Source organism: Hyaloscypha bicolor (genome assembly GCF_002865645.1).
Source record: "Hyaloscypha bicolor E unplaced genomic scaffold K444scaffold_10, whole genome shotgun sequence".
Taxonomy (NCBI): domain Eukaryota; kingdom Fungi; phylum Ascomycota; class Leotiomycetes; order Helotiales; family Hyaloscyphaceae; genus Hyaloscypha; species Hyaloscypha bicolor.
In genome coordinates this window covers 1,252,372-1,279,659 of record NW_020194512.1, presented here as the reverse complement: position 1 = coordinate 1,279,659, position 27,288 = coordinate 1,252,372, and the positions used below count along the sequence as shown (strand labels likewise).

The window sequence follows — 27,288 nt, the reverse complement described above, 5'->3', positions numbered from 1 at the left end:
GACAAATACTTGGATTCAAGTACTCAATCTAATCCCAAGTTAATGCAAGCAAACTGGAAGTTCAGTCGAGACCTAATCTCCACTAACCCTATCTCCAGACTCAAGACTCCAAGTGCAGATCCCTCACAAGTATCAGACATCCATGCTCCAAGAAAGTAAGATTACCACTCTAAATGCCAACACCTTTCACCTCTGAAATTCATTTACCCTTCCGACCGTTCGCCTTCAACACCCTCCTCATCCCCACAATAGCCCTCTGCATCTCCAGCGCCACTTCCTCAGGCTTCGCCAAACACGCCCTCATCAATCCTTTCTCCCCTTCCTCTTTCAACCTCTCCTCCCCCTCTCTATTTACCTCTCCACCCGCTTCTTTCTCAGAAACAAGCTCCAACGCCCCAACCAGCGCCTCCAACCCCCTCTCAACAGTACAAGCAACCTTCACGGTCCCCAACACAGCACCCGCACTCTGCGGGTTCTTCTTCTCCACCTTAAAACTCGGTAACGAGAAATCATCTGCAACTGCAGGTTGAGGGTCAGTGGATCTGGCTAGGGTAGGGAGTTGGGCGGAGATGTTTACTGAGATGGCGGATTCGAGGGTGGAGAGGTGGTTGCGGATTTGGGTTAGGGAGATTTTGAGGGCGTGGAGGTTGGGGAGTTGGCTGTCTTCCGGGAGCTGAGGGGTTTGAACGCGTTGGGACGTGGATTCTGCTGTGTCGTTCTTAGGTCTTAACGGCATTGAAACGAAAGAGAAGCTGGTGCTGTTTGTGAGAGCGTCGGCAAGTAAGTAGTGGTGATTCGATGAGTTTGTGCTGGATTCGGGGGCCGAAGTTGAAGGTTGCCATGACTCTTGTTCGGGATGAGCGTCTCGTTTCAGTTCCTGGAGAAGTAGATCTCGGTGTGGGTTTGCTGTTGAGATGATCGAGCGAGTGCTTACCTCGACTTGATTTCTGATCGTCCCTCCAAGATGTAGTAGCTGGTTGACATCGTCTCCGATTTTCTGTATACTATTAAGAGCACGTCCACGTTCTTAGGAAGGGGGGAATTATACCTCGACATCTTCATCAACTCTTCCGCTCGGAAATCTGAGAAATGGCAACGGCAGACCGGTTTCTCTTCTTTTCTTCTTCGTCTTCTCGCCGCCAGCTACAAGTACCAAAGCACTCTGCTCTAGGAATCCCAGCGGAGTAGATGGATGAGATGTCTGTATATCATAGTTAGAATTTCGCGTCACCAATCTTTATTTTTGAAAGTGATAGATCGACTTACAGCTGGCTCGTATGCTGAATCTGAAAGCACTTCCTCGCTGCTTAAGGAGAACGTCATTTCGTGACTTCAGCCTTGTGTATTGGGTTGCCAGTTCTTGAGTGTCAATATGAAGGCACAGCGTTCAATGACCGATGATGTTGTTGCTTGGGAAGAAGTTTCCAGGATGACGCTCGATCATATAAAGTGAATGCCATCATGACGTGCTCTTGGCAAGAGCCGAGCGAGAATCATGAACGTAAACTTGAAGATTTAAAACTGCTAAACGTTGTAAGGCATTATTCCAGTCAACATGGAAATTCACTTCAGGAAGTGATTGTGCTAACTTTTCCTTCCCTTGCCTTCGACAGGCCTGATCCGAAACCTAACAAAGAAAGCAACACAACGCAGCAATCTCAACGATGGCTTCCTCGCTCGAGATGAACGACATTGCGAACGAGGTTATTAGTCAAGCGTTGACTGCTGAAGCAAAATCTGACAAAGGTGAGTTCGTGAGCCCCTGTCTCCTAAGCCTGTCTAACGCCTCTTTCCAAGGTGTCGAGAAAGCGATGTGAAGATGCAACTCATGGGCATACCGGCTGACCTCCACCTCGAGCTCTTCAAATAGTTGTCTCCCATCACCTCAGCTTGCCTTAGCCTCACATGCAAGGCATTCCGCAGTATCCACTAGTCTCTCCACGGAACTCAGGAACGCAGGGCACGAGAAGAAGAGGAACGTTGGCAGAGAGAGGCCTAGCTGCAGCGGGATCGCCGAGCTATGGCGGAATATTGGGAGCGAGTCAAGGCAGCTAGACGGCTGGGAAGCTGCATAGAGACGTGAACCAGAAAGGTCTCTTCTTGTATAAATATTGAGTGATCGTTTGGCAAACGATAGATGCGTTACCCAGCAGCACGCGAGCAGAATAACGCGGTGTTCCTAAAAGCGAAACGTGTCAAATCCAGTGCAGACTGATCATTGTATCTGTATATCCACTGCCGCAGTGACCATAATGCCATCCCCGGGTAGGATGAGTTGTCCAAGTGCTCCTGTGGGTGGTAGCAGGCCAAATGATCAAAGGTTTGAGATGCCGACTATCTGCAGAGATACACTCTATTGAAGTGATCAAGGTTCGTTCTACACATGCCCCTCTATGTGTCTTCAACTCATGCCTGCCTGCGAGGACCTTGAGTGAGTTGAGGACACTGGAAAGAATACCCGCCTCATCCACACTATATGTATTTTCGGCGAGAACTACAGGGCTCGCCAGCTCCTTTCCAATGACGGCGAACGAGTCGATAACTTTATTATATATATGACGATTATGCCTATCCCAATCCATTGCTTTCACTTGCATAGCTTTAAGCTCTGGGTGGCGTTTACAGAAGGCCTGTGGCCAATTCTTTCCAGGAGGTTTGATATCGTTGCGATTAGTCGCGGGAATCTGGAGAATGGAGGAACGGTGAAGCTCAGTAGCATGATAACATGTACTAGACTCCTTGCAAATTTGACTGGAATTTGATACCCGTTAGCTGACATTCGAAGAAGATAACTTACTAGGGCTTTCTCTTCTTGTGGGCTAAGGCGTTGCTGCATGGTTGCCCGCTCTGGAATTGATATTTGTCCATGATCGCGATGCCAAAACGTTGTCGCAGGAACTCTACTTAGTTCGCACAGAGCAGTATAAGTGTTCTCTGGAGAGTATCTAATCCTTTCGAGAATGACTTTCGCCAGGTCCCGGTTGCGGCCGTCATAACGCTTTGCTGCGTGCAGATGATGACGATCTCAAGTCCAGCCTTCCCAATTCGCATTGAGGGCACCCGCCTTCATGTCACGTAACGGATCTACAGTATTCTTAGAATTAGCTTATCAATGGCATGCAGCCCAAGCCTTAGCCTTAAACTTTTTATTAACCTCTTCAAACCAGACGAGTCTCCACCAACTTGCAATTCCTTGCTGGATCATATAGCTCCTTAACTAAACACCCCCAACTACGGCTCTTGCTATATTGAATTCCATACGTACAAACCGATTAATGCTCAGGCTCAGATGCGGCTTTTAAAGCTGGAAGAAACGGGCGAAATTAGCCTTACGAAAGATATTACCTACCCCATAGCGCCTTATGTGATACTCTCACACACCTGGGGAGAAGATGGCGAAGAGGTCGACTTTGGGGACCTGATGGGTGGCTCTGGGAAGACGAAAGACGGATACAAAAAGCTTTATTTCTGCGGAGAGTAAGCTGCTCGCAATGGCCTATAATATTTCTGGGTGGACACTTGCTGTATTAATAAAACGAATAGTACTGAGCTTTCGGAGGCCATTAACTCCATGTTCCGCTAGTATTGCAATGCGGCAAGGTGCTACGTATATCTGACAAATGTTTTAACGAATGATTGAACTGGCCTATCTCCTGAGCCATGGGAAGCACCTTTTCGGAATAGTCGGTGGTTTACTCGTGGTTGGATACTTTAAGAGCTTATTGCCCCGCCATTAGTTAAATTTTTCTGCCCGAATGGGAAACGACTTGGTGATAAGAAATTATTAGAGTAATAGCTTTACAAAATAACGGGGATTCCGGTTTCCGTTCTTCGAAGTAGTAGCCCTCTTTCTGATTTTAGCTTCGACGAGCGAGTATTATGGGTACGAAATCGAGATACTAAGCGTAAAGAAGACCTTGCTTATTCCCTGCTAGGTATCTTCGATATCTCAATGCCGGTTATCTATGGCGAAGGGAAGGAGAATGCGTTCCGGAGGCTGAAACGCGAATGGAAATATTGACTCGACGAACTTTTATAGGCTATCTTGAATTATGCGAAGCGGCTAGGCATATTATAGCAGACGCTTGAGGGGCACAGCCGTGGGGTCTGCTGGGTAGCCTTCTCGCCAGACTCGAGACTACTAGCATTAGCGTCCCGTGACAAAACGGTACGGCTCTGGGATACGGCTACCGGTATGCTGCAGCGGACGCTCGAGGGGCACAGCGGTGGGGTCTGGTCAGTAGTCTTCTCGCCGGACTCGAGGCTACTAGCGTCAGCGTCCCAAGACAAAACGGTGCGGCTCTGGGATACGGCTACCGGTGCACTATAGCGGACGCTCGAGGGGTATAGCGGTATAGTCTGGTCAGTAGCCTTCTCGCTGGACTCGAGGCTACTAGTATTAGCGTCCCAAGACAAGACAGTGCGACTCTGGGGTGCAGCCACCGGTGCGCTGTAGTAAACACTCGAGGGGCATAGCGGCCTGGTTTGTTGGGTGGCCTTCTCGCCGGACTCGAGGCTACTAGTATTAGCGTCTCACGATAAGACAGTACGGCTCTGGGATATAACTACTGGTGTGCTATAGCAAATGCTCAAGGGGCACAGCAGTGTAGTCATCTCGGTAGCCTTCTCGCCAGACTCGAGGCTACTAGCGTTAGCGTCCCGTGACAAGACAGTACGGCTCTGGAATGCGGCTACCGGTACGTTATAGCAAATACTTGAGGGGCATAGTAACGAGGTTAGCTCGGTGGCCTTCTCGCCAGACTCGAGGTTACTAGCGTCAGTGTTATTCGATAAGATAATACAGCTCTGGAATACGGCCACTGGTATACTATAGCAGACGCTCGAGGGGCACGGTGACGGGGTCTGGTCAGTGGCTTTCTCGCCAGACTCGAGGCTGCTAGCGTCAGCGTCCGGTGACAAGATAGTGCGTCTCTGGGGTTCGGCTACTCGTATAATATAGTAGAATATCATAGTTGACAACTACCTCTCGACTATTGCTTGATATTACATATAGCAGGAAGATGGCCAGGTCGTATTATATAATATTACTTTGATTTAATGAGAAATATAAACATTTTAGTGAAACTCAACGCCATTGAAAATCATGTGATCTAAAGCCCTCTGATTAGTACGTAGGAAAAATATTGTCCGTTAACCAGTTCCCCCTAGTAAAGACTTAATATCTTGAGCTTAAATAAAGAAACGACGTTTTATTCCTCCGTCTGCTGAGACATTGCCACATTAGCGGCCGTATATGAATATCCCTAATTTGGATTATGTTTTGGCCGAATTAGGGATATTCATATACGGCCGCTAATGTGGCAATGTCTTAGCGGACGAAGGGATACATCTAGGGGAGTGGTTATTCTAAGTATTGTAAATTTTTGGAATTCATAGGATATTGCTCAAGTTTTGTAACAGCGTGATATTCAAGATAATAGAAGAAGTCAGTTTAGGAGAGACCAAAGATAAAGTACAACGATATATTCCTACGCTAAGTTTTCCTTGAGAGAAATGCTCAATATACAAGAGGTAAAGGAGTCGAATGGATCCTATAGCGGAATTGGCTTTAAAGTCATTTCTCACCGAGGTATTTATTTTTTTCATCAGGGTGACAGGGATCACGCTTCGGTCTGCAGGGATTTTCGCTTCACAAGGGACGTCTCTTAGGTGATATCAGTCAGCCAAGATGAGAGCTTCGCTGAAGTAATCACGTGTGTGGGCACTCACTGCAACCATCAGCACACGGCAAACGCTCATGCTCCTCGGCAGTCTCCTCATTAGAATCCTTATCCAAGTCCGAGAACTCCACCTCTTCTCCCTCAGGATCCTGCTCACGGACCCATCGGATCCACGATCTGAATCGTCGGAAGCGATCAGGACCAGAACTACATCCATTGTCCTCATCAGGCAGCTCCCATTTGGGATACGTATGAACCTCCCAAGCTTCCTTGCAGTTTGGATAATGCGGGTTCAGGGCATTCCAATCCATCAATTTGGAAATGCAGACCTGATGAAAGACATGTCCACATGGTAATTTCTTTCCCGAGTGAGGACCAAAGGAGACACCAGTAACGCACACGTCACAAAGTGCGCAAATCGGCCGGTTGATAAGCTCCCCGGCATCAGCCTCTCGCAGAAGTCCAGAGCCATACCATTCTATAGGCGCGTACTTACCTAATTTGTTGATGAAATGCGGACGCTCGATGACGAAAATTCGGTCCTTGAGAGAAATGCCTTTCTTCACTTCTCTCTCACGGAAGCGAGCGAGCTCGGTGATTCATTCCCACTGTCTCTCCCATGGATCGAGGTCTTTGTCCGCAGCATCTCGCTCCTGTCGAGCTTTGAAACGGCGGTCAGCCATCTCCTTGCAGATGTTCTGCACCTCTTTCTGGTAATTTGACCAGCGGGTGCGGCGCTCCCCGAGGAGGGGCTGAGAAATTGGCGCGATAGACGAGGTCGACTTGTCAAGGCAGCGAGAGCAGGTGGAGTGGCTGATTGTGACGACCAACTCGAGTTTCTTGCAGTGTCGGGTCTCTGGCTGAGTCTGTTCCAGTGGGAAGTCTACCGGTGGGATATTGGGTGGCAAGGAGTGGCAATGCACAGCTTTGCACTGTTTTCGGTGCTTAACGGGACGCTCCTCGACATGTCCGCAGATGTAGTAGAAAGTCACCCACGTTTTGCATGCGGACTCCATTTTGAGTGTGTCTCGGATGATGTTGTTGGGCAGTTAGCACGTTCAGTTCTCGATAAGTTGGCCTCTGTGATGAGCTGAGTTGATCGAAATCTGGACTGTGCAATGGCTGAATGAGTAGAAGCTGATGAAGAGATGCTGACGAGGTCGATCCTTCGAGTCTATTTAATGCTATCATTGCTATGGTGTTCTGCTGTTCTATCGAAACAAGGAAAGGCACCATGACTTGACTCCAATACAGTTTTTCCCTTGGTTGTGAGACTTCTGTTCCCTGGGCGAGAATCAAATGCTTAGTGGGATGCGAAAGGGTGATTACACTCCCAGAGAGGTCGTTCGACGACGCGAAACGTTGAGACGATTGTTCAGAGGGTCCAGTGCCACCCAAACAAAGGCTTAAAGGTCGGCTACAAAGAGGACAAAGATTGGACTTTTCATCTCTAGTAAGCGAGATTGTGAATGTTCTCAGCTGGATTTTAGGAGATGGCCAGGCGAAGGTTCCCCAAACACATTAAATGAATGTACGGGATGCGGTTAGCTAAATGAGAAGGAAGACTTGGCTTTGGAGTCGTGAGACTGCTGAAATCGCAAGCAGACGTGATGCGAAAGAATGATAAAACGAATGAAGGACAGAAGGGGATCAGTCCTCTCAAATAAATCCCTGTTGAATCGGGAACATGCAATAGCCTCACACGTGACTGTAAAATCATCTATTTCACACAGCAAACAATTCAGATCATCAAGACCGCATCGATTAACTACAAGTTCCCATTAAATAACAATGACCGGCATCAAATCACATGCAACAAGCCAAAAAAATTATCGGGGTACCGTGTCATCCAAAGCCGGCTCCACCTCCCAACCAATCAACCAATCAACCACTCACTCACCCATCCACTTCCCATCGAACCCCTCAAACTAATTCTCCTCTCCACTCATAATCACAATCTCCACACTAAAGACCGACTCATAGATATACGCCTCGAGCTTCGTCGCGCGGTACATGTAATGCGTGTGGCTGTATTTCCTAAGCAGCAGGGGCCGGATAGCTCTGCTGTTGCGGGACCTGGTTCAGTTCGACGGGTTGGGTGGTGACAACGGTGTTGTTTTTCTCGGTGTCGGCAGGTGCGCGGTTGCCTCCGAAGCCTGCGGAACCGTGTGCCAGGCGGTGTTGGTGGAGGAAGATGCCTGCCAGGAAAATGCACCATTAGCTTCTGCGGACAAAGGGAGAGGGTGAGAGTGAGAGGGATAGGGGCGCACGCACCAAATGAGATGAGCGTAGCGATGAAGAGAGCCCAGTTGATGGCCCCCAGTGCGGCGCCTGCTTTGGTGGCTCCGATGGCGGCGTTCCAGTTCCCGGGCAGTAAGGTATCGAGTCCGAAATCGCCTACAATGCTCCAGCCAGCTGCTTCTTCGGCGAGAAGCGCGAATGTTGTGAGCCAGAAAATGTTGGTCGTGATTTCGAGGCCGAGGTGAGCCCAGTAGTTATACGCTTCCGGGAAGAACAGAGGAGCGGCGAGGATCTGGATCTCGAAGTCAGTGGAATTGATCGGCGAACGGGTTTGAGGGATTGCTACGCACATATCCGAAGAAAATCAAGGTCCATGCGAAGACGAAAAAGTTCATGCCTGGCGCGTTATGTTAATTAATATTCTCTCGCCCTGTTCGTTTTTACTCACCATATCCGGGAAACTGAAGTAATCGTCAGCAGAGTTACTTCTAGGAGAAATGTCAGGAGAAACCTACAAAGGCGGCGCCAAACACCGAGGAAGCGAATGCAGAGAGGGCCGTGACGAGAAGTGCCAAGAGCTATAATATATGTTAGCTCTGAGTAGGTGCGGGCCATTTCTGAAGCAAGCAAGCAGTGGCATACAAATTGGAAAGCGCGAATAATCGCCATCCAGAACGGGACTGCGGGTATGTGATCCCTTCCAGCGTCTCCATTGCGAGCCAAGACGTTGTCGTGCATGTCGACCATATTGAATTTTGTCGTAGGCGCGACGTTTATGGTGAGTTGTTGATATTTGAACGAGATTTAATATCGAGGTTTTGACTGAACTGAACAAACGGGAAGAACAAGACAGAAGAAACCAGACCGGAGGAAGCTAGGGGAGCTTAACAACAAACTGATGGCTTGCGACGGAGCAGCCTCTCCCCAAGGCTCTCTTTGTGACAACTGGGGTCTCGAATAAAGTAAAACACCTGCAGCCCTTACAGCAAGGGTTCATCACGCTTTCTGGGGCTCATGCTTGCCAGAAATTTCCCAATTCTGCAGCGAGCCTTGACGTTATTGGAGAGCTGAGGCTCTCAAGTTTCTCAACGCCAATGAGTCAACAGGTTTATGCCGATCAAAGTCGCGGGCTGCGCGGGCTGAAGTCGTGGCGCTCCTGGCAAAGATTTGAGGCTCTGTGGCTTGAAGTAAAGCGGGGGCTGACCCTGGCTAGTGCAACCCTTGACGCACATTCAATAGAATGCAAAGCATGCGAGACCCGTTCACAAAAATAGCCACCTGATATTGAGTGATAATTCTGATTGGTGCGGATGGCGGGGGTCTTCCTTCATCCGCCACTCCTCGTTGGCGGAGAAGCTCCAAAGTCTATGCGACCCATGTCTACCAAGCGTCTAATGTTAAAATAACCTTTGGATTATTGGTCGCACAGAAACGTCAAGCGTGCTTATTGGAGAACTTTTCTCAGCCCTGGGCATTGGGCGTGGTCGGATGCACTTGCGTTCAACGTCCCTGCCTGACTCCTGAAATAAAATCACAAAGATACGAGGTGACTTGGCCGGTCCATTTTTTCGAGAAACGCTAGCCGTGATTCGTCGATTCGTTCCAGATAATGTGACCTGGAGTGCTTCTTCACAACAAACAAAAATAGCTGCTGGGGGCCGAAATAAGGGACGATCGACTTCGACCGCCTTGCTAAGAAGCGACAGAGCACGCGCACTGTTCACTAGCGTACTTGGTATGATTCCTCGCTCGATGTCTTCACCGCACGGCAAAGATGGCACTGCTGCATGTCAACGGTGGGTTGGCTGTCGACATCTCCGGCGGAAAATCAGATGGCCCCGTGAGACATGAGAGGATGGCACTCAGATGTCTCAATCCAGCTTGGAGGGAGACCGCGGTGGTGCCATTCAGTCCTCTGCCACGCGGTTACTGAAGGAGAATGCGCAACATTCCTTAGCCTCAGCCTACCGCCGAAGGCAAGTTGTCGGACGTGCCCAACGAGGTCATCCGCCAAGACGCAGAGACATTCAGCTCAGGTGTGGCATCCGGACCCCGCAAACTTAAAGGCTGATTATCGAATTTCCGACTCGTTTGAGAATCTTGTGAGGCAGACTGATGGATCTGAAACTTGGGCGAGGCTGAGTTGAGAACCGAGCAAACCGCTTCGGCACATCGGCAAGCCGGTTCGCTCAAGAAGTGACGAGCTTGCTCGATAGTTTCGGTCAGAGGAGAGCAGAGGGGCGCATATCGAACGGAGATTGAGAAGGAGCGCTGGTTGCTCATTGTGAGTTACTTCTTCGGACTGAATCGTGATGATCAAGAGAGGAGATTGAGATGTCGTTTGGGGAGTTTTCCATTTCTGGGCCTCGCATGCTAAGATTTTAGCGTCCTCCAAGCGAGAATTAGCGCCGGCATCATGTCAAGGCTGCAAAATGTGGGGAGATCGGACCTGCATCCACCAACCGCCCAATGCTCCCTCCAATGACACCTCTGCAGACGAGTGAGCTCCAGCTCTTTCTCTTCGATGGGATATTGACAGTCTTTATATTGAAATTCCGAATCTTGACGGTTGGGGTTCAGAAGATCTTTGATGATCGAGTGATTTCGGCTTTCCTCCTGTTGCATCGGAGCCATTGATAACACCTGGTAGCCATAAACATGATGCAACCCGTCTTGCTATCCATTCAGAGGGATCTCCAATATAAGGAGTATTGATACTCTGCATGCCGTTCGACCTTTGACACCGCATGTATTTGCATGCAGGATTCTGCCATCCGCAGCGAGCAGAAAACACTCCCAGGCTATTACGGGATAGACATCCCGGTGGGCACCAACGATGGCAAAGGCCAGAGTAGGGGCAGAAAGATAATGTATTCCTATGGGGGGCAGCTGGCTAAAGTAATCCTTCCTTCCCTAGCGGCTGCTGACATAACACAGACGTGGGACGATACAACAGGGTTGGACGTGGGGAATGGACATCCAGATGGTTGATATGTCCCTCGATCCACTTTATTATTCTTGAATGCAAAACCACGCAAGGGTGTCTTCAGTCCTGCCATCCAAAACACTGATATACGTGCATCAGCAGAGGTCATGAAAAGCAAGTCGGAGATGATTCTAGATACAAAATGTTAGCTTTGACCGAACGGACTCAACGGTACAGATACATGCCACTACACCTTGTCACAAATAACCTCAGGCTTCACTCAGAGACGCGTTCCATTGTGAAGACCTTCTTGGACTGTTTGCTGCCACTGGCGTTGAGGCACTCTATACCGTGCCTTGGATTCTTCCAGCAATCCAAGATGCGGTTTTCTAACCAGTTAACGATGTTGACCAGGAATAATTACATGGTATAAATGTTTTCAGCAGAGACAGAACCGAAATCCTACTACCGCATTACTTCTGGCAATTTATTCTGGCACACTTCGATAGCTCAAGAGTCTGGGAAGTGATCTGAGTTATTCGGAGCATAACCTACCGTTCCAGAGGAGCAACAAGATTTTTGAGGAAACGAATCGACAATCGGGAAATGAATCGCTGGCGGATGCCATGGTGTGGAGTGGCGAATAGGAGAAAAGATATGTTGATTGGGCCTTGCGGCTTCGGAGAAGGTGAGAATGTCCTCAGCACGCCCATTGGCAGACGAAGTCTCGCCTTGATGATATCGGCGACAGAACACCTCAGCAAAAGGCTAATGGGACTAGTTGGGAAGCACTTAAATAAGTGCTTTGCAAGACATTTCTTGTCATTGATGACACGACGGAGCCAAGTGTCTCTGCTCGAAAGTTCTCCAGCCGGGGACTGACGGCGGGCTGGGAACGGGAGAGCATACATACCCGGGTGATAAAGCTGGACCCCATATCCGATTCAAGTCGAATTCATTGTTGAGGAGATCAAAGTCCAAGTGGGCCTGCCAATCTTTCAGAAAGCAGTCACATTTCAGCGTCAAACCCCCTTTATCCAAGCGACTCGCTGATCTCTGGCTACCGAGACACTCTCAGTCCGTGTCTTATCATATTGAAGAAATTTCATACCTCCAAGTACCCCGATGCGAGAGATGAGCCATTTTGGAAGCCGAGTTGTTGCAAGAAGAGGTTCCACAGGGACCCCAGCTCATATGATCGCACCTTCTGGATATTTCCCATCATGTTAATGGGGTCCACGGGCTGTATCGAACTAGAAACGAAGCAATACACTGCTAATTATAGGACAATGTTCACCTCTGAACCCTCATTGTCTAAGATCGCTCAGTTCCTTGGCGGCGAGATCAATGCCCCGGATGAAGCTTGGAAATGTCACTGACTTGGGCGTAGAAAAGTTTGGATGAAATGTCATCCGTCTGACCCTGAGAGCTACCTTCTACGCTCATCTGCTTGCAGCATGTGATTATGTCTCTGCAGAACTCTGAGCATTAATACTGGCTTCTCTCTTCTGGTCGACGCGTCCGTTTCATCCAGCAAAAGGCTCACCATATTATGGCGAAGATTTCGATCCTAGCGTCGCAACCACAACTCTCAAAATCAGGTTCCTGAAGTCTGTCATCCATATCTCTATTTGAGCGATGAAGAGGCAACAAGCAATGCCACATTCAAATCGGGCCGGAAGTTCTGTTTGTTCACTTTCTCGATACTGTAGCCGGGCCTTGGCCTCGGTTTCAGCCTCCATTGGCAGCACTTGGCCTGCAGCGATCGCCTTGGCCTCAACCACCTCAACTCAAGAAACTCTCTCACTCCCAACCAACGCCAGCGAGTCAAGAAAATTCGATGAAAGAGCGCGCAGTAGTTTTGAGTCAAGATAAGCTCAATCGGGTGAGATCGTCGCGGTACTTGAGCGCCAGTACCGCAGCCTCGACCTTGGCTGAGTTTGGTGTTTATTGAGGTGATGCGGAAACTGTATTGACGCACCGTGGAGCATGTTGGAACGAGTGATTCACAGCCTCGCGAGAAATAAAGTTTTTAGGCAAGTAGCGGTCAGCACATTCACGTTCTCCACTCGCACTCTCCGGAGTCCGTCTGCTGGCGTCGTGTATACCGCTCCCACACATCTCGAATCATTAAGTTGCGGGATTCTCTTTATTCGAGTGCATCTTTCGGTCAAATTATGAACTATCGTTTAACGGGATTTCCTTCTCAACATGACGGGAAAATTCTCTGAGAAGGACCCTGAGCGGTGTAACCACTATGCTCGATTTATGCAGCACCTTAACATTGCTGAGGCAAACACAGTATTCTGGCTATTGTTCGTCATCGTAAGTATCTTCCGAAATTGAACCCCCTCTCCATAATTGAAAGAGATCTTCAAAATGGACCCAGGAAAGGAGGACTCACGACTAACACTATTCAGGTCTTGGTTTTAATGTGCATCAGTTCACTACAATATCACAAGTGCGTCTCGCAGATTTCAGTTGGTTCCTATAACTCCCTAGAGTGTCTCAATGCCGCTGGACAACCACAATTAATAGTCTTCCAGATCTATCGCCCTCGGTGCCCGCCTCAACGCCCGCCTTAATGGCCTTGAAAGAGCAATCTCCGAAGAAGAGGCTAGACAAGAAAAGAAAAAGGTCAAGCGCCTTCGAAAGCACCAACTTTCCATCGCCTCCCTATGTCTCGTTCTCGCGGCAACAGGCACAGTCTTCGAATGCTTCGCAATACTAAACATCCAGTACTGCGATGGAGAAGACCTCACGCAACTTTACTGGGGCTTCTGGACGCTCCTTTCAGTCGGTAGCAACATAGCTATTCTCGGCGTCATGGTCCATCTCTGGATCGTCCTCGGTGACCACGAGACACCCAGTTGGGCCGTCGCTTTGGGCACGCCTGTCCTAGTATTCGCTTCACTAGGCTTCGTCTTCCATTCCATCGGGGCACAGACCTGGGATCGGTGCCGAGGAAAGCGCGTTCAGGAAGGAGAGAATCCGGAGGAGGTCAACGAGACGGATGTGGAGAAGTGTGATAGAGTGAGATCCATGAGCCAGGCGTGAGCCATTCCGCCTTCCATGCGCCACGAGTATCAGCTAAACGTATCAACCAGGCCGACCATCGTCTCCAACACGAGAGCTGCGTCGGGAGACGGCGAACCAGGACCATCGACGTTCTGGTCACGCGACCTGCATTCCCTGCTACATCCGCCGCCAGCGAGCAGCAGAGATTTAGAAATAGACATTCATAGAATGGATTGATTGGATTGGATTTGCGTGGCGTTTGTTATAGACAGGCAGATGGGGTATAGAGCTAAATCAGCTAGATAGATAGACTTAGACCGCCCATTCACGAATTCATGACTTTCCACCTCTCCCTGCTCCCTCCCCCCTCCACTTACTTATGTACACCCCCCTTCCCCCATATCCTACATAACCACATTCCTCACCGCACTCTCCATCCAAAGCTTCGTATACAACCGATGCGCAAACTCCACATGGCTCGGCATCGGCGGCGCTGTCGCCGTCCCCAAACCTTTGTAAAAAATACTCTTCAGTCTAAACTCCGCGACGCCCTCTTCCCTATTTATCTTAACGCCCATCTCGAACAACCCATCGCTATCCCTGACCCCTGTTTTCAGTGGACTATCGCCGCATCGAACGATTATTGATGAGGGCGTCTTGGACACCACTTCGAAGTGGTCGGTGATCTGTGTTCCGACGTCGTACGACGAGGATAGAAGCTCGGGGGTGCTCCAGAGTTGGTGTGCTGTTGTCGTGGAGTTGCGGTACTTTTTCTCGAGGTAGCGGCGTTGGTACGCATAGCCTTTTCAATTCCCAATCAGCATGCATTTCCATCAAAGACGGGGACAGAAGAACGCACCTATCCCACCCCAAACTCCCGCACAAAACGCCTCCACCAACTTCCCCTCGCCCTCTTTCTCAAGCAGTTGCGGTTTTATCTTGCTTAGCTCTACTTTCCTCACACATAGATCTTTCGTTTGTGGGTTCTTGTTGGGATTGTTTCGTAGGTAGGCGGCGGAGGAGAAGATTGGGTCGTCTGCTGCAATTGGGACAAACTTGGAATTCCGTGTCCAGAATGCGAAACTACCAACACCACCAGCGCCCCCGAGGATGAGCGTGTTGAGGGTTTTGCGGATTATCCCCATGATGGATTGAGGTGGGAGGAGGGATGTTGGGAGGATGAATGGGAGAGGTCGGTGTTTGAGCTTGAGTGGCACGTGATAATGCGGGGTCTGACGGGAGTTGAGATGGTGACTCCCTTTTTGGGCGTTTACAAGATAGAATGCCTGGGTTTGATATAGTTTTCTGGAAATCATTTCACCTGAATATCGCGGGAATAATAGGATATCAATCGAAATCTTGTTGTCGGGTTTCTTCTTTAATTCTCGTCCCCGTAGTTTGGCCCCACATTAACTCCTCCAGCTTCTCTTTATGGTCCATCGGAGGTCACAAACCAATTGTTGGTACCATTCATGTCTATGCTTCTTCTGTGTTCCTGCAACACCCGAGTACAGATCGAGCACTGTTTCTTCTAAGTACAGTTGTCCAAAACGCGTTGCCTCGCCTGATCCTCGCTCATCCTCAGACTCATTCTCGAAATCCTGGTCCCTGACTGCATTTGTGTCTGCGGTGCATTTTCTATGCTCGTATCCTCCTGTCCAATCTCGCGTGTGGGTCGGTCGTTGCGTTTGAAGCAGTGGTGCGATTGCCGCTCTCGTTCTAGCCCCTTTCATCTGATGTGCAAGAGTCAAACGAGGCTGAACCCTTGGATTCGAAGATGACCTCCACCATTCAATCCAACTCGCTCCCAATCATATTCCTAAGCTTCGCCCGCCAATCCTTTAACTCAGCGTCTTTCCTCTCAACCAAGCTCGCCAGATTAGCGTTCTCCTCTTTCAATCTTCGATTCTCAGCCTCAAGAAGACTCGACTCCACACGCTGTCTTTTTGCAAATTCAAGCTCCTTGATGCCCAGTTGAATCTGCCCATCTTTGAGCTTCAGCTGTTGCTCCAATGCCTGGATCTTGTCTTGGAGGCCTCCTTCCGCTCTCCCCATATGAGCTGCTTTCTCGAGTTCTCTGTGGATGACAGTCAACGCCTTGTCGACGTCGGCAGAGAAGGTCGAGTACTTGGATTTTTTCAGCGGGGGTGAGTATGAACGCCGCTGACGACTATTGTTGCCTTTGTGAGGAAGTGTTTTTGTTGAATGAGTTCCCGCTGGTTGAGGAGGAGCCTGTGGCTGAAAATTCTGCTCTGGGATGGCTTGACTTTGACCACTGCTGGCAGGTTCCTCTGTGTTTGAAGTGGCTGCTGGTCGTTTGAGAGAACTTACTACAGAGCTGGTAGCACTGATTCCTGGGGTCTTTGGGGTGCTCGCAGGAAGGGACGACCCTTGTGGAGACACAGGTGTGAAGTAATGCGATCTTGGAGAGCTTGGGGGAATGTGCAGCTCTCTATCTACACAGTGCGGGCAGAACCAGAAACCTGGGACCTCACTCGGGGGCAACGATGGTGTCATGCAAGTCGCATGGTAGCAATTATCACACGTTTGGCACTCGAATAGCTCCATTGTGCCGCCACATACGAAACAGAAGTCGTCGTGTTTTCCTATACAATCATCAGTCACGTGGGGATTATGGCAAATAGGGTGAATAAATAAACCACGAACCATCGAAGAAATTCTCCCCACCCTTCCAACCGATAGATTCTGCCTCACGCATCTGTTCAATGGCGTAGTCACTTGGCAAATCCGTAATGTCCATAAACACTGGGTGAAGGAAATCATTTCTAGCCATTTGGGCCTTTGGGAGGTTGTGTTGCTAGGAAGTCTTCTTGATAATGAAGCTCGGGAAGGGCGTCAATGTCTTCCGCTGGCCTCGTCTCTTGTTGACGAGCCTGAACTAACAATGCTCACGGAGGCCAGAATTCAGGGGTTGGTTAACTTTAATCTCAAGGGATGTGATTCCAAAGCTCGTTGCACCGATCTCTTAGATCGGTGGTAGCTCATCATTCACGGTCAACGCTGAGGTAAAGCAACAAGTTGACAGAGAAAGAACAAGTAGGTTGGGGCTTTCTGGTGAAAGCAAGGTTCTGTCAGATGCGGGGCAAGATCTTCAGCTAGTTCGAAAAGGGGGCAATTATGTCAGCATCGAGCTCAATTTCTCTCGTAAGCGATCGACGACCTTCCTTCCTTCCTATCATGAGTCTGGGGACACCAACTTCACCCATCGGCAATTGCTATTGAGAGTCGAAGCACTGATCGAAATATAGGAGTTTCATTTGTCCCTGGCAGCTCGTGAGCATCGAGAGGCCTCAACCTTCTATGTCAAGCGCACCTTGGAAGCTCCGCCATCTCGCGAAGTTTTCTTCCGAGATGAGGTAGGTCTTCAATGGCGGAGGAACTCAATATCAAACCCCGGAGAGATTCATCCTCAACCCAGGTTCAATTTCTAGTCCTTCCATGCAGAAATGCTGACTTCCACGATCGACCCTCAGCTTAGTGTCCACACACAAACATATTGCGGCTAAAGTAGCATGAGTCTCACATCTACAATTTCCGCCCATTCAACCCGACGTATCTCACCCGGCCTTCCTGGCAGGCACTCTCTAACTGCTGGAGTTGAGGATGTTCAGTCACGTGATGAGAGGTCTGTAGGTTCAGAGGTAACTGAGAAGTTTACATCTTCTGCCCATCCTTCTCGTGTGTCCTTGGGCACTCGAACGAAAAGAATGTCCAAGACGAGTGCGGCTAGAGCGAGTCCAATTGCGAGGTATAGAGCGCCGCGATATCCACGAACAATTGCCATCCCATCCTCATTCGTTTCTGATTCGACAGTCCCAGCGAATCCCAACCCAAGACTTGCGCTATACAACAGAAGCAATGAGATTAGAGCAGTGTGGGCTCCGATAAGCTCGATAAGCGACGATTAGATAATCGCGCTAATTTTTCGATAATCGATAATCGACCATCGATTACGATAATTATCGAACTAAGGCCTTGGCAATACTACAGGGCCACTACAGGGCCAATGCGCTATATTTATAGGCCTCATACCACCTTTTCTTTACTATAGCAGAATTCCGATTTAGTAAAGGCGGTATAAGGCCTATAAATATAGCGCATTAGCCCTGTAGTAGCCCTGTAGTACTACCAAGGCCCTGGACCCCAACTATTTTCACCCGGGGTCGATAATTCGCTCGGGATAATGTACTTGTAGAGCGAAAGATCAAGTTAATATTTGGCTAATCATATTTCTAATCATATTTTCATCTGATAATAATGATATGATAATATAAAGATAAATTATCAGATAATATATTATATCTATTATATTAATAACGATTATGATAGTTACGTTACCCCGAGCGAATTACCGACCCGGGCGAAAATAGCTATTAAGGTAACTATTTTCACCCGACCGGTCGGTAACTCGCTCGGGTAGTTATTAAGGTAGCTATTTTCACCCGGGCGGTCGGTAACTCCTCGGGTAGCTATTAAGGTACTATTTTCACCCGGGTCGGTCGGTAACTCGCTCGGGTAGCTATTAAGGTAACTATTTTCACCCGGGCGGTCGGTAACTCGCTCGGGTAGCTATTAAGGTAGCTATTTTCACCCGGGTCGGTCGGTAATTCGCTCGGGTAACTATTAAGGTAACTATTATCACCCAGGGTCCCGGAACCGTTATGATGTCCCGGTGATGTCCCGGTGATGTCCCGGTGATGTCCCGGTTATGCGATATAAATGTCCGGAATCTGGCGGAAATGTCATGATTTAGATAATTATTATCACCCAGGTCCCGAGATAATTATCGATATCGATCGTTTATCGATCGATTAGCCGATAACGATTACTAATCGATAATCCCGATCGATAATTTATCGGAGCCCACACTGGATTAGAGATCCAGCGATCCCCTGCTCACGCCTCTTGACTGAGTTGGTTGCAATTATCTGCGCCGCAGTGTAGATGAAATCCGGACACAACGCCATGAGTATGGTCGCTGGAAATACTTGTGCCCAATATGTTTGCTGAGGAGGCATGGTCGCCAGAATGATGCTAGAAATAGCGACTGCAAGTGCTCCGAATCCTAGAATCCATTGAGCTGCCACTCGGGATATTAGCCAAGCTGCGATTGGTGCTGAGAGGCCGCCAACCAGTCCATGAGGCAAGATGCCAATTCCAAAATGGAAAGGCGACCAGTGACGGACAAGTTGCTGCCATGCGACTAAGTACCAGATAAAAATGCCATAAGATATGATGCTGAAAAGAACGACCAGAATCAGCGGGAGGAAGGATGGAGCCGTCCAAATGCCCAGTGGCATGATAGGCTCACGAGCAAACTTATGTACCCAGAGACCGAATGCGGCAAAGAAAAGGAGCGAGACAAGGAGAAGTGCTATTTAGTATGGAGTCGAACATTCGACAGCTGGCGCTCGACTACGAAGACGTTTAGTCAATTTCAAGTGCTGAGCAACATCTCAGCGGACGGGACACTCAATTCCAGACGAAATTGAACAATATGAGAGCACATATTCCCAAACAAGTTCCAATCCAATCCACGTTTCCGGACTTATCAACCGACGACTCCCGTGGTAATGCCAACCACAAAGCTGTAAAGAGACCGGCCCCAAGAATCGCCCTGGACAAAAGTCAGTACAGATCCGGTCACCAATGGCCGCCAAGTACCAACATTGAAAAGAAAAACCATCTCCATTCCGCGAACTCCATAAAGACCCCCATGAAGAATGCACCAACTGCGCCTCCCATGGGACACCCGAACCCGAAAAAGCCAAGAGCGAAGTTCCTCATCCTGCCAGGAGGGAAAGTTATTCCAATGATGGCGACTATATTCGGCATCACAAACGCGGCACCAACACCGGCAAAAGCTCTCGCGATCGCGAAAGTTACGAGACTCCGGGTGCAGAAGCCATTAATCACCGACCAGAGAACCCACCAGGCTCCTCCGAGGAGCACGATTTTCTTATGTCCGTAAACCGCTCCGATACGACCGCTTATGAGGACAAATGCACCATGGGTGAGCCTGAGACTTGGTCAGTGATGGGATGCTAGGAGGTGGACGGCTGACTGACGGATAGGCGGCTGGGATCCAGGTTGCTGTCGTTGGATCATAAACTCCAAATGACTTTCCAATTTCGAAGGCTCCCCCAAGGCAAGACCCGAAGGAAAGGAACTGAATCAAGCAGTCAGCATGTGTGCAGCCCAGTGGCATGTATGTCTAACCAGCAAGCTGTTGCACAGAATCAAGAGAACTGAAATGCCAATCTTTCGTCCCTTGGTCAGTTTGTCTTCTAGTCCTGATGGCACAGGAGCATCTTTCAACTTCAGTGTCTGTTGACACGGTTTCGTATCTTCGGCACACTTCTCAATATGTTGAGAAATCTCGGAGCTATTTTGTGTTGTTGGGACTGTCATATTGACAACAGGAAATGAGTTATATCTTGGTCTTTGTTTGAGAGTTGCATGAACAAATTTGACAAGTGTCTCTATCTATTTGTATCTGTGACCTGACTCTCATTTTAAGGGTCCATTGATAATCGATCAAGATTTCAGACCAAAATGGAGACATTTTGAGCCTAGTGCTCATCGTGAGACTCTGAACCTTGCATTTGCAGAGAAAGAAGTTGACATGAACTCACGATGCGCTCACGATTGAGCTCATTCCCCATTCTCTTATCGACTGCTTTGAGCTTGCCTGAGTCCGGAGCATAGCTCCACGAAGTCTGCTTATGTCATCCTTGAGCACTTCTTCATCAAGTAAGCATCCCCCTTTCCAAGTATCAGGATCATCTGACCAGTACTTCGATCTCACAACGCTTGGATCTCGCATTCATCTATATTCATTTATCCTGGTCGTTTCAGACTTCGATCGATCGAAATCCATACTCAGACTATCAGTGTGTCAAAGAACTACTCATGCTACTCATGAATATTCATGAGTAGCGTGGGTAGAATGTAAGTAGCGTAATATCCTAAAAATTTGAGTAAAGTAGAGTATATATACTCATGAGCAGTATAAGTAGTTATAACGGCCTGCGACGATTCTGCACTTCCTCGCAGTGCAGGCTGGGAACTAAGGGCTTCCATGCTCTTGGGCTAAGACTGAATCACAATGACTCTTTGAGTCTCGAACCGGCGATTTACCGTACGAAGAGGTTTTCCTCTATCGACTGACGACCTTTCAATCCTACTACCGTATCCTCTCGCGCGTTACGAGCCCTCCGAATATATATATATATATATACAGAGATAGAGGGAACTGGGGAAGCGTTTGGCGGAGCCGCAGGAAGGATAATTTCGTGCCCGAGAACGCTTCGTAGTTATAAGGAGGGAGAGAAGGGCAAGGGAGGGAGGGAGTTGGAATTAGGGGAAGAGGTTAATATTGCGCCTTCGTATGCGCCCGCTATTATAGAAAATGAGCCTGTTGCTCTATTATAGAAGTTATTAAGAAGGCCTTTAACTCGCATTGGGTCATCTGGATTCGTACTCTAAAGCCTTACTAAATTAAGCTAGTTTATTATATATAATAATTATATAATAAACTAGCTTAATTTAGTAAGGCTTTAGAGTAATTCGGGCCTAATACTAGTATACTATCTAATGAAATAATAGTAAGGCTTAATAAATAAAATAAAAATCTTTAAAGTTCTTTAATTACTAGAAAGAAATCTTATTTCAAAATACCTGTAATATATATAGGATTATATATAACCTAAGGGCATATAACAAATCTCGGATATTACAGGTATTAATTAGGGAGATTAATAGCCGTTTAATATTATAATTATATTACTAAATATATATATATATATATTATTAAGAGCTTATATTTAGAGGAGGCTTCTCTGGACCTTATAAAAGAAATAGAAATTAGTTCTATACTAAATATAATACTATAGTTTTATAACTTATTAATTTATTCCATTATTTTATTACTTACTAATAAATACCTTATAATGCCCTTATTATACCCAAACTATATAATAGGCCTAATAATAGTACTTTTAAGATATTATTTTACTATTTTATTTAAAAAGCCAAGGGTTATTTAGAAACAAATTAAAGGAAGTAAAAAAGCAAAAAAAAAAAGAAAAGAAAAAAGAAAAGAAAAAAGAAATTCTAAAGGGAAATTCTAAAGAGAAATTCTAGAGTTTTTTTTATAAATTAAAACTAGTATTTAAGTAGCTTTATATAGATTTCCAATCTAATTTATATAGTACTACTTAATAAGTGCCTCATTTATTTATTAATAATTAAATAAATATTAATTTACTAGATTTTTATAACTTGCACGTGACTACTCTTGAGCAACTCTAGAGTAGTACTTTACTCTACTTTACTCAAGTACCATATTACGCTACTCAAACCCTACTCTACTCTACTCTACTTTAATTAAGACTACTCTAGAGTAGCTTGAGTAGCTTGAGTAGCTTGAGTATTTTCCCCCCACACTGTCAGTGATTCATACTGGGAAATTGATAGACGACTTGATGTGCATAATGACCTACAAACACCTCAATCTCAGGACGCGCTAATTTCTTGTATAGTTTGAAAATTCGCTATCAAACAAACAACGCTAAGATATAATACAAGTGGATTTTAATAAGATACTGGTACAAAGTCGGCCAAGAAGCAGAGGAACTGAAATCGACCGCTTGGGTATTTGTTTCTTGGAGTGCAAAATAGACTCGTGGTAGTGCGTATCCCGTCATCATAGGGAGGGGCTCTAGATGTGATCGTGACCTGTAATAAAGCATCAGCATCGGCGTATTATTCAAAACCAGAAAACAAGTAAACATACGACCAAGACCCTTCCCCCGCTTCGTCATCGACCTAGCCTGATCCTGCTTGATTCTGGCAAGTCTCGCCCTACAATTCGATTAGCACGTCTCCCTTATTAACTAGACACCAGCAGCACTTACTCCTCAGCAGCCTCCCGCTCCAATCTCTTAATGTGCTCCCTCGCTTCTCTGACCGCATGCTTCGCAGCAGCCAAGGCACGATCCGCATCCCGTTCCGCAGCCTCGGCACCCATGACCCTCTCCCTCGCCGCAATAATCGTCGGATCCTCATCTCTTCTGTGCAAGAGGCCGCTTCGCCGATGAGGACTTCCCCCGGAACCTGCTGAGTTCTGCGTTTGTGTCGTATTGCGCGTGTTGGTCGTGTTAGCAGGCGAGACGTCGCGGTTACGGCCGAAGAGGGTGGAGCGGCGCTTGGGTGGGTCAACTTCCTTCTCTTGAGCGGGGACTTCGTCTGCGTGACGCGTAAAGAGAGGCATTCTGTAGATCTTTGGGACTTGGCTGCTGGATTTGGAGGTCTTGGAATTCTGTATCGGGGAATTTTTCAGGGATGAAGAAGGGTTGAAGAGAGAGAAGTTGGAAAGAAGGAACCTGCGGATCGGGATGGAGGAGATATAGATCTGCTTTTGGGGTGCTTGGGGTGTTCAAATGCAGGTTTTGGGAGTGTTCAGAACGATGACGTTGTTGGCAGGGGGTGAAGCGGGAGGATCGACACTCGATAAAATAAGCGAGGTTGGCTCGGGGGTAACACGTGACAGGTTAGCCACATACAAAAACAAACAAGGCCAACAATTCTGGCAATGAGGTATAGTGTAACTGAAGGTTTTCGAGAACATGGTTGGTCTTCACTTCGCTTTTTGGCAGATGAACATGACTAGATACGTACTTGTGACCAATTTCTATCTTATCCAGGTTCGTTTAAGGGTTAGCATGAACCGGAACATTTCAGAAGTGAGACCTCTTCCCTTACGAATGAGGACGATAATCTATTTTAAGATGTTTCGAAGCAAAGCTCCAATCAGATCCAAGTGGTTTGAAAGCCTACTAAAGATACACCCCCCAGCTCGCAGAGGATTCTTCTCATCTAACACCAGCAAAGCAGCCCGTGAACCAAGAGAAGACTTCCATACAAAATATCCAGAACCACAAGGTACCCAACGATCCCAACGGCCACAGCAATCCAAGCCGGGATAAGTAACGCACGGATGACGTCTTTAATAAACCAGACCGGGTGGTAGTTGACGTTCGCATAGGGATTATATCTGTACTGGTACATGATATATTGATCAATCGGCATGCAGATCTCCGGAAGTACAAGATTGCGAAGTATAACAATAGGGAGGCCACTAATAAACCACCGTCCGAGCCGAAATACCCAAAAATTAATATCAGGGAGTCGATAGAATTCGTCACTCCTTTTCTTTTTGGGCTTGTTGTAGGGGTTGAGAAGGTCCATGTAAAACTGCATGTAGGCTAATACCGGAGCTGCGTTTGGAATAATAGTCTGTGTCTTGAACCTTTGGAGGATCGTCTTGAGGTTGATTCCCAGGAGCATGGTGCAGAAGAAGAGAAAGGCGAAGACGATGAAGAAAGATAGGAAGGTCGCTGATTTGGGAAAGACGCTCATGCTATAGAGGGACTTATACCAGTACATTAGCTTGGGAAATGTAGGGGAGAACTGCGAAACATACTGAGGTGGCTGTCAGCGGTAAATATATCGTTGCAAGGTATGCTAAAGTTTTCATACGTTCTCCTTGTTGCAATGCTGTCCGGGCTTCCAGAATTGATGTAACTCCATGCAACTATTGAGATGTTAGTATAAGGCCAAGCCAACATGAGAAGGGGGCTTTTACGGCGTTACGCTGAGAATACAATTAGCACTTCCAGTTCTCTGGGTAGTTTTGAGAGGAGACGACCTACACTCTCTTGCACTTGAACTCTCAGTGCAAGTATTTGTGCATGAAGATCTTTTAGCGCGAAGATCTCTTCTTTCATCCGCTCTAGCCAATGATCAATCCCACGCTTCTCATAAGCATGAGCCTCGCGACAAAGTTTGTCAACAGCATTTACCGCCCTCATCCGTATAAACCTGAGGGTTGAAGCAATGGACTCACTCAACTCATCACACGTCCTGACCGCCCAGTGGTATGAGGTTGATTTTGTGAACTGTTCATCATCAAAGATGCTCTCCGATTGGAAATCTTTAAGCCATTTCCTCATATCCCCATAGATTGTCTCGGCGTTGGTTCGCTGCATGTGCAATGATGAAGTTATTCCACGCACGTATTGAGCAATGGGTGTCAGATACTGCTTCGTTTGATGATCGGAAGCAAATTCTGTTGAGGAGTTGATAGCAAGCACTGCCCACAGAGCGCGAGGAGTTCGCAGTAGGTGGACTTCTTCCTCACATGACTTTGATTCTTCAGGAGTACATAAGGTAAGTAGTACTGAAGACGAAGCTTTGAGGAGAAATATCTCCCTGGAGCCAGCTGGAGTTTTGCGGTGATGAAATGGGAATATGCGAGCACGGTCGAGTTGATCTTCAGTGTTTTCCTGTTCGTCGGTATTGCTTAGGGTTAGGTAGGTAATGTGGCAGGATATAGTGACCCTCTTGTAGCATTTTTGTCGCGACTGCGTGACATATGTAAGCAATGTTCCGTATTCATGAAGAGTTGAACAAAATGTCAAGGGAACGTTGTCTCACAGAATCGATCTCCGGAGGAGATTTCTCTTGCCAGTGGTAAGGAAGTTTGAGTCCGCATTTTAGGCTCAAATGCCTATCGATGAAAGCACGGGCAAAACCGTAGTCTTCATTTTGCAGGCGGATGCAGAATAGATACACAAATAGAAGTGTTATTCTTTCCAGGTACGAAATGTGGCCCTTGACATAGCTTTACCAAATGGGAGTTAGGAACAACAGAGCCGGGAAAAAATGATACGCTCATGGTGATGAAGTCAGCACTTACATAATTCGTCCTTGAGCAAGGCTCAACGAATTTGTACCTTCTATACTCGACGCTTTGCCACCTATTTTATCGTCTCGACTTTTTGTCTTCTGAGAAGTGGGCAAAGGGCTGACTCCTTTGCCCGAAGCCCTCTTTGAAATGTGATGAGCATTCAACACTGAGTCTTTGTTCGGGGCAGGTTCGAACCTTCTTAAAAAACAGATAACTGTCGACATTCCCAGCATCTTCTGCCGGAGGAGGTGGATTATTACCTTCGTTGCTCGAAATATCTCCTATCTCCTGACCGGTTGAATGCGCTATCACGGAGGCTAGTGTGCAGCGATTTTCACCCCAAGATCTGTGCACAACCTTGAGGATAGATTTCAGCGGACCCTCGAAAAGTTTTTCGTCCCAGTTGTGAATGTGCTTGAACGTAGACATGTCTAGGAGAATCTCGTGGAGGATACCTCCGAAGGATCCGCTGGAGAGGCCATAGTGCATCTCAAACTCGAATCGCTCTGGTGCTTCCGATTCCTCGTTGGTTTGTGGTATCACAAGATCGGGACCCGTTGTTGGCTCTATTACATCGAATCTCATTTTCCCCTTCTTGGGTTGGGGTATTTGTTCCTCGACAATAGGGCGGTTTGCTAAGCTTTGGGGCGTCTCCACTGCTTTCTCGACTTTCTCGCACTGCGGCATCTCGTCCCCACGAATCGCCTCTGGATTATGAGAATTTTGAGAAGTACCCCTTGCTTCATCGACCGTGTCGACTTGTGAGATCTCATCCTTGCGAGTCGCCCCTGGCCCTTGAGACTTTTGGGAGAAATCTACTGCCTTTTCAACTCGAAGCGACGAGGTTGGCGAAAGTGTTTTCGCGGTATCTTTTGTCGCTTAACATTGAAAATGGATGTCAGCTCGCAATGGATGAAAGAGATGATGTAGTTCACTCACCCTGTGCTTCATCCCCGTCCGAAGCGTTTGAAGGCTCCATGGGATGAGGCTGCAATCTAATTATGCTCCTTGCCTCGTGAGGGGAAAGGCAGAAAGCGTTGTAAGATAGCTCACAAATTGCACAATATGTATGCCATTCTGCCCTTCAAAGGTTCTTTCGTTCAATCCTAAATTCCAGTGCGATTGTTGATTGGGATGGGGCTTCGTGTGAGGAAACTCCGGACACGTACCTGATGGGATGTGCCGTGTGTTACGCCACCACTCTCGCTTGGAGCAGGACGCCTTGTGGAAAGCCCCTGGCTGTTCCCAATCTAATAATTGGCAAGGCTGAGGTAGTTGTACCTATTTTACTTTCAAAGTTTGCCTCGCAAAAGGACAATCTCAAAACGCCATACACGCGAAGGATTTCGAATGGCTGGACTACTGTAAACGAGCTGAGGCTTTAAGCGACGTACAGGGGAACACGTGACACCCCTTTCTTTCTCGACTCCCCCATCCTAGAGATGCCCTACTTTCATTTATCCCGGCGGCGAGACAAGCATAGTAATTAAATTGAATAGGAGTTTTCTCTCTCGATATCGAGACTGTATAGAAACAATTGACTTAAGGTGGATCCAAGCTGTGGTGAACTTATGTACAAGCGGAAGGCCCGACCCTCTCCAGATATGTCATCTTCATTACTTACTACCATTTATCATTAGACATTATCC

General features: G+C 47.6%; 10 protein-coding genes across 10 annotated transcripts; 1 reads left to right on the top strand and 9 right to left on the bottom strand.

The window, feature by feature from the left end:
• Positions 1-158: 158 nt before the first annotated feature.
• On the bottom strand, positions 159-1,323 carry K444DRAFT_689480 (uncharacterized protein; the record flags this gene model as incomplete). Its single annotated transcript, XM_024887740.1, has 4 exons — positions 159-877; positions 935-997; positions 1,049-1,201; positions 1,267-1,323. 4 exons carry the CDS (start codon positions 1,321-1,323, stop codon positions 200-202), a joined length of 951 nt encoding a protein of 316 aa, XP_024743934.1. The 3' UTR covers positions 159-199.
• An 872-nt stretch (positions 1,324-2,195) lies between these two features.
• K444DRAFT_515747 (uncharacterized protein) lies at positions 2,196-2,582 on the bottom strand (the record flags this gene model as incomplete). Its single annotated transcript, XM_024873622.1, has 1 exon — positions 2,196-2,582. One exon carries the CDS (start codon positions 2,580-2,582, stop codon positions 2,196-2,198), a length of 387 nt encoding a protein of 128 aa, XP_024743933.1.
• Positions 2,583-4,078: 1,496 nt separating this feature from the next.
• Positions 4,079-5,027, bottom strand: K444DRAFT_689458 (uncharacterized protein). Its single transcript, XM_024887739.1, has one exon. It carries the CDS (start codon positions 4,969-4,971, stop codon positions 4,534-4,536), a length of 438 nt encoding a protein of 145 aa, XP_024743932.1. The 5' UTR covers positions 4,972-5,027; the 3' UTR covers positions 4,079-4,533.
• Positions 5,028-5,621: 594 nt separating this feature from the next.
• K444DRAFT_623262 (uncharacterized protein) lies at positions 5,622-6,697 on the bottom strand (the record flags this gene model as incomplete). The annotated part of the gene is made up of 3 exons (XM_024882261.1): positions 5,622-5,665; positions 5,731-5,888; positions 6,291-6,697. The coding sequence occupies 3 exons, from the start codon at positions 6,695-6,697 to the stop codon at positions 5,622-5,624; spliced, it is 609 nt and encodes a 202-aa protein (XP_024743931.1).
• A 1,021-nt stretch (positions 6,698-7,718) lies between these two features.
• Positions 7,719-8,669, bottom strand: K444DRAFT_623261 (uncharacterized protein; the record flags this gene model as incomplete). The annotated part of the gene is made up of 6 exons (XM_024882260.1): positions 7,719-7,879; positions 7,956-8,214; positions 8,273-8,319; positions 8,371-8,383; positions 8,438-8,500; positions 8,565-8,669. 6 exons carry the CDS (start codon positions 8,667-8,669, stop codon positions 7,719-7,721), a joined length of 648 nt encoding a protein of 215 aa, XP_024743930.1.
• Positions 8,670-13,059: 4,390 nt separating this feature from the next.
• Positions 13,060-13,905, top strand: K444DRAFT_623260 (uncharacterized protein; the record flags this gene model as incomplete). The annotated part of the gene is made up of 2 exons (XM_024882259.1): positions 13,060-13,173; positions 13,387-13,905. The coding sequence occupies 2 exons, from the start codon at positions 13,060-13,062 to the stop codon at positions 13,903-13,905; spliced, it is 633 nt and encodes a 210-aa protein (XP_024743929.1).
• A 365-nt stretch (positions 13,906-14,270) lies between these two features.
• On the bottom strand, positions 14,271-15,011 carry K444DRAFT_515942 (uncharacterized protein; the record flags this gene model as incomplete). Its single annotated transcript, XM_024873635.1, has 2 exons — positions 14,271-14,668; positions 14,726-15,011. 2 exons carry the CDS (start codon positions 15,009-15,011, stop codon positions 14,271-14,273), a joined length of 684 nt encoding a protein of 227 aa, XP_024743928.1.
• A 205-nt stretch (positions 15,012-15,216) lies between these two features.
• Positions 15,217-16,924, bottom strand: K444DRAFT_658186 (uncharacterized protein). The gene is made up of 2 exons (XM_024886236.1): positions 16,534-16,924; positions 15,217-16,472 (listed from the first exon to the last, which is right to left on the bottom strand). Exons 1-2 carry the CDS (start codon positions 16,658-16,660, stop codon positions 15,658-15,660), a joined length of 942 nt encoding a protein of 313 aa, XP_024743927.1. The 5' UTR covers positions 16,661-16,924; the 3' UTR covers positions 15,217-15,657.
• A 570-nt stretch (positions 16,925-17,494) lies between these two features.
• Positions 17,495-20,104, bottom strand: K444DRAFT_649156 (MFS general substrate transporter; the record flags this gene model as incomplete). Its single annotated transcript, XM_024885549.1, has 6 exons — positions 19,956-20,104; positions 19,535-19,906; positions 19,382-19,504; positions 19,290-19,302; positions 18,757-19,205; positions 17,495-17,729 (listed from the first exon to the last, which is right to left on the bottom strand). The coding sequence occupies exons 1-6, from the start codon at positions 20,093-20,095 to the stop codon at positions 17,495-17,497; spliced, it is 1,332 nt and encodes a 443-aa protein (XP_024743926.1). The 5' UTR covers positions 20,096-20,104.
• A 2,011-nt stretch (positions 20,105-22,115) lies between these two features.
• Positions 22,116-23,343, bottom strand: K444DRAFT_658184 (uncharacterized protein). Its single transcript, XM_024886235.1, has 3 exons — positions 22,806-23,343; positions 22,685-22,752; positions 22,116-22,626 (listed from the first exon to the last, which is right to left on the bottom strand). The coding sequence occupies exons 1-3, from the start codon at positions 23,159-23,161 to the stop codon at positions 22,610-22,612; spliced, it is 441 nt and encodes a 146-aa protein (XP_024743925.1). The 5' UTR covers positions 23,162-23,343; the 3' UTR covers positions 22,116-22,609.
• Between the last annotated feature and the right edge of the window lie 3,945 nt (positions 23,344-27,288).

Excerpts from the sequence above, each read along its gene's own strand:
- K444DRAFT_658184 (XM_024886235.1), bottom strand. The coding sequence starts at position 23,161 with ATGCCTCTCTTTACGCGTCACGCAGACGAAGTCCCCGCTCAAGAGAAG. Across the intron at positions 22,753-22,805 it reads GAGCGGGAGGCTGCTGAGGA|GGCGAGACTTGCCAGAATCA; the intron begins GTAAGTGCTGCT and ends ATCGAATTGTAG.
- K444DRAFT_658186 (XM_024886236.1), bottom strand. The coding sequence starts at position 16,660 with ATGGCTAGAAATGATTTCCTTCACCCAGTGTTTATGGACATTACGGAT. Across the intron at positions 16,473-16,533 it reads TGGGGAGAATTTCTTCGATG|GAAAACACGACGACTTCTGT; the intron begins GTTCGTGGTTTA and ends ATGATTGTATAG.
- K444DRAFT_689458 (XM_024887739.1), bottom strand. The coding sequence starts at position 4,971 with ATGATATTCTACTATATTATACGAGTAGCCGAACCCCAGAGACGCACT.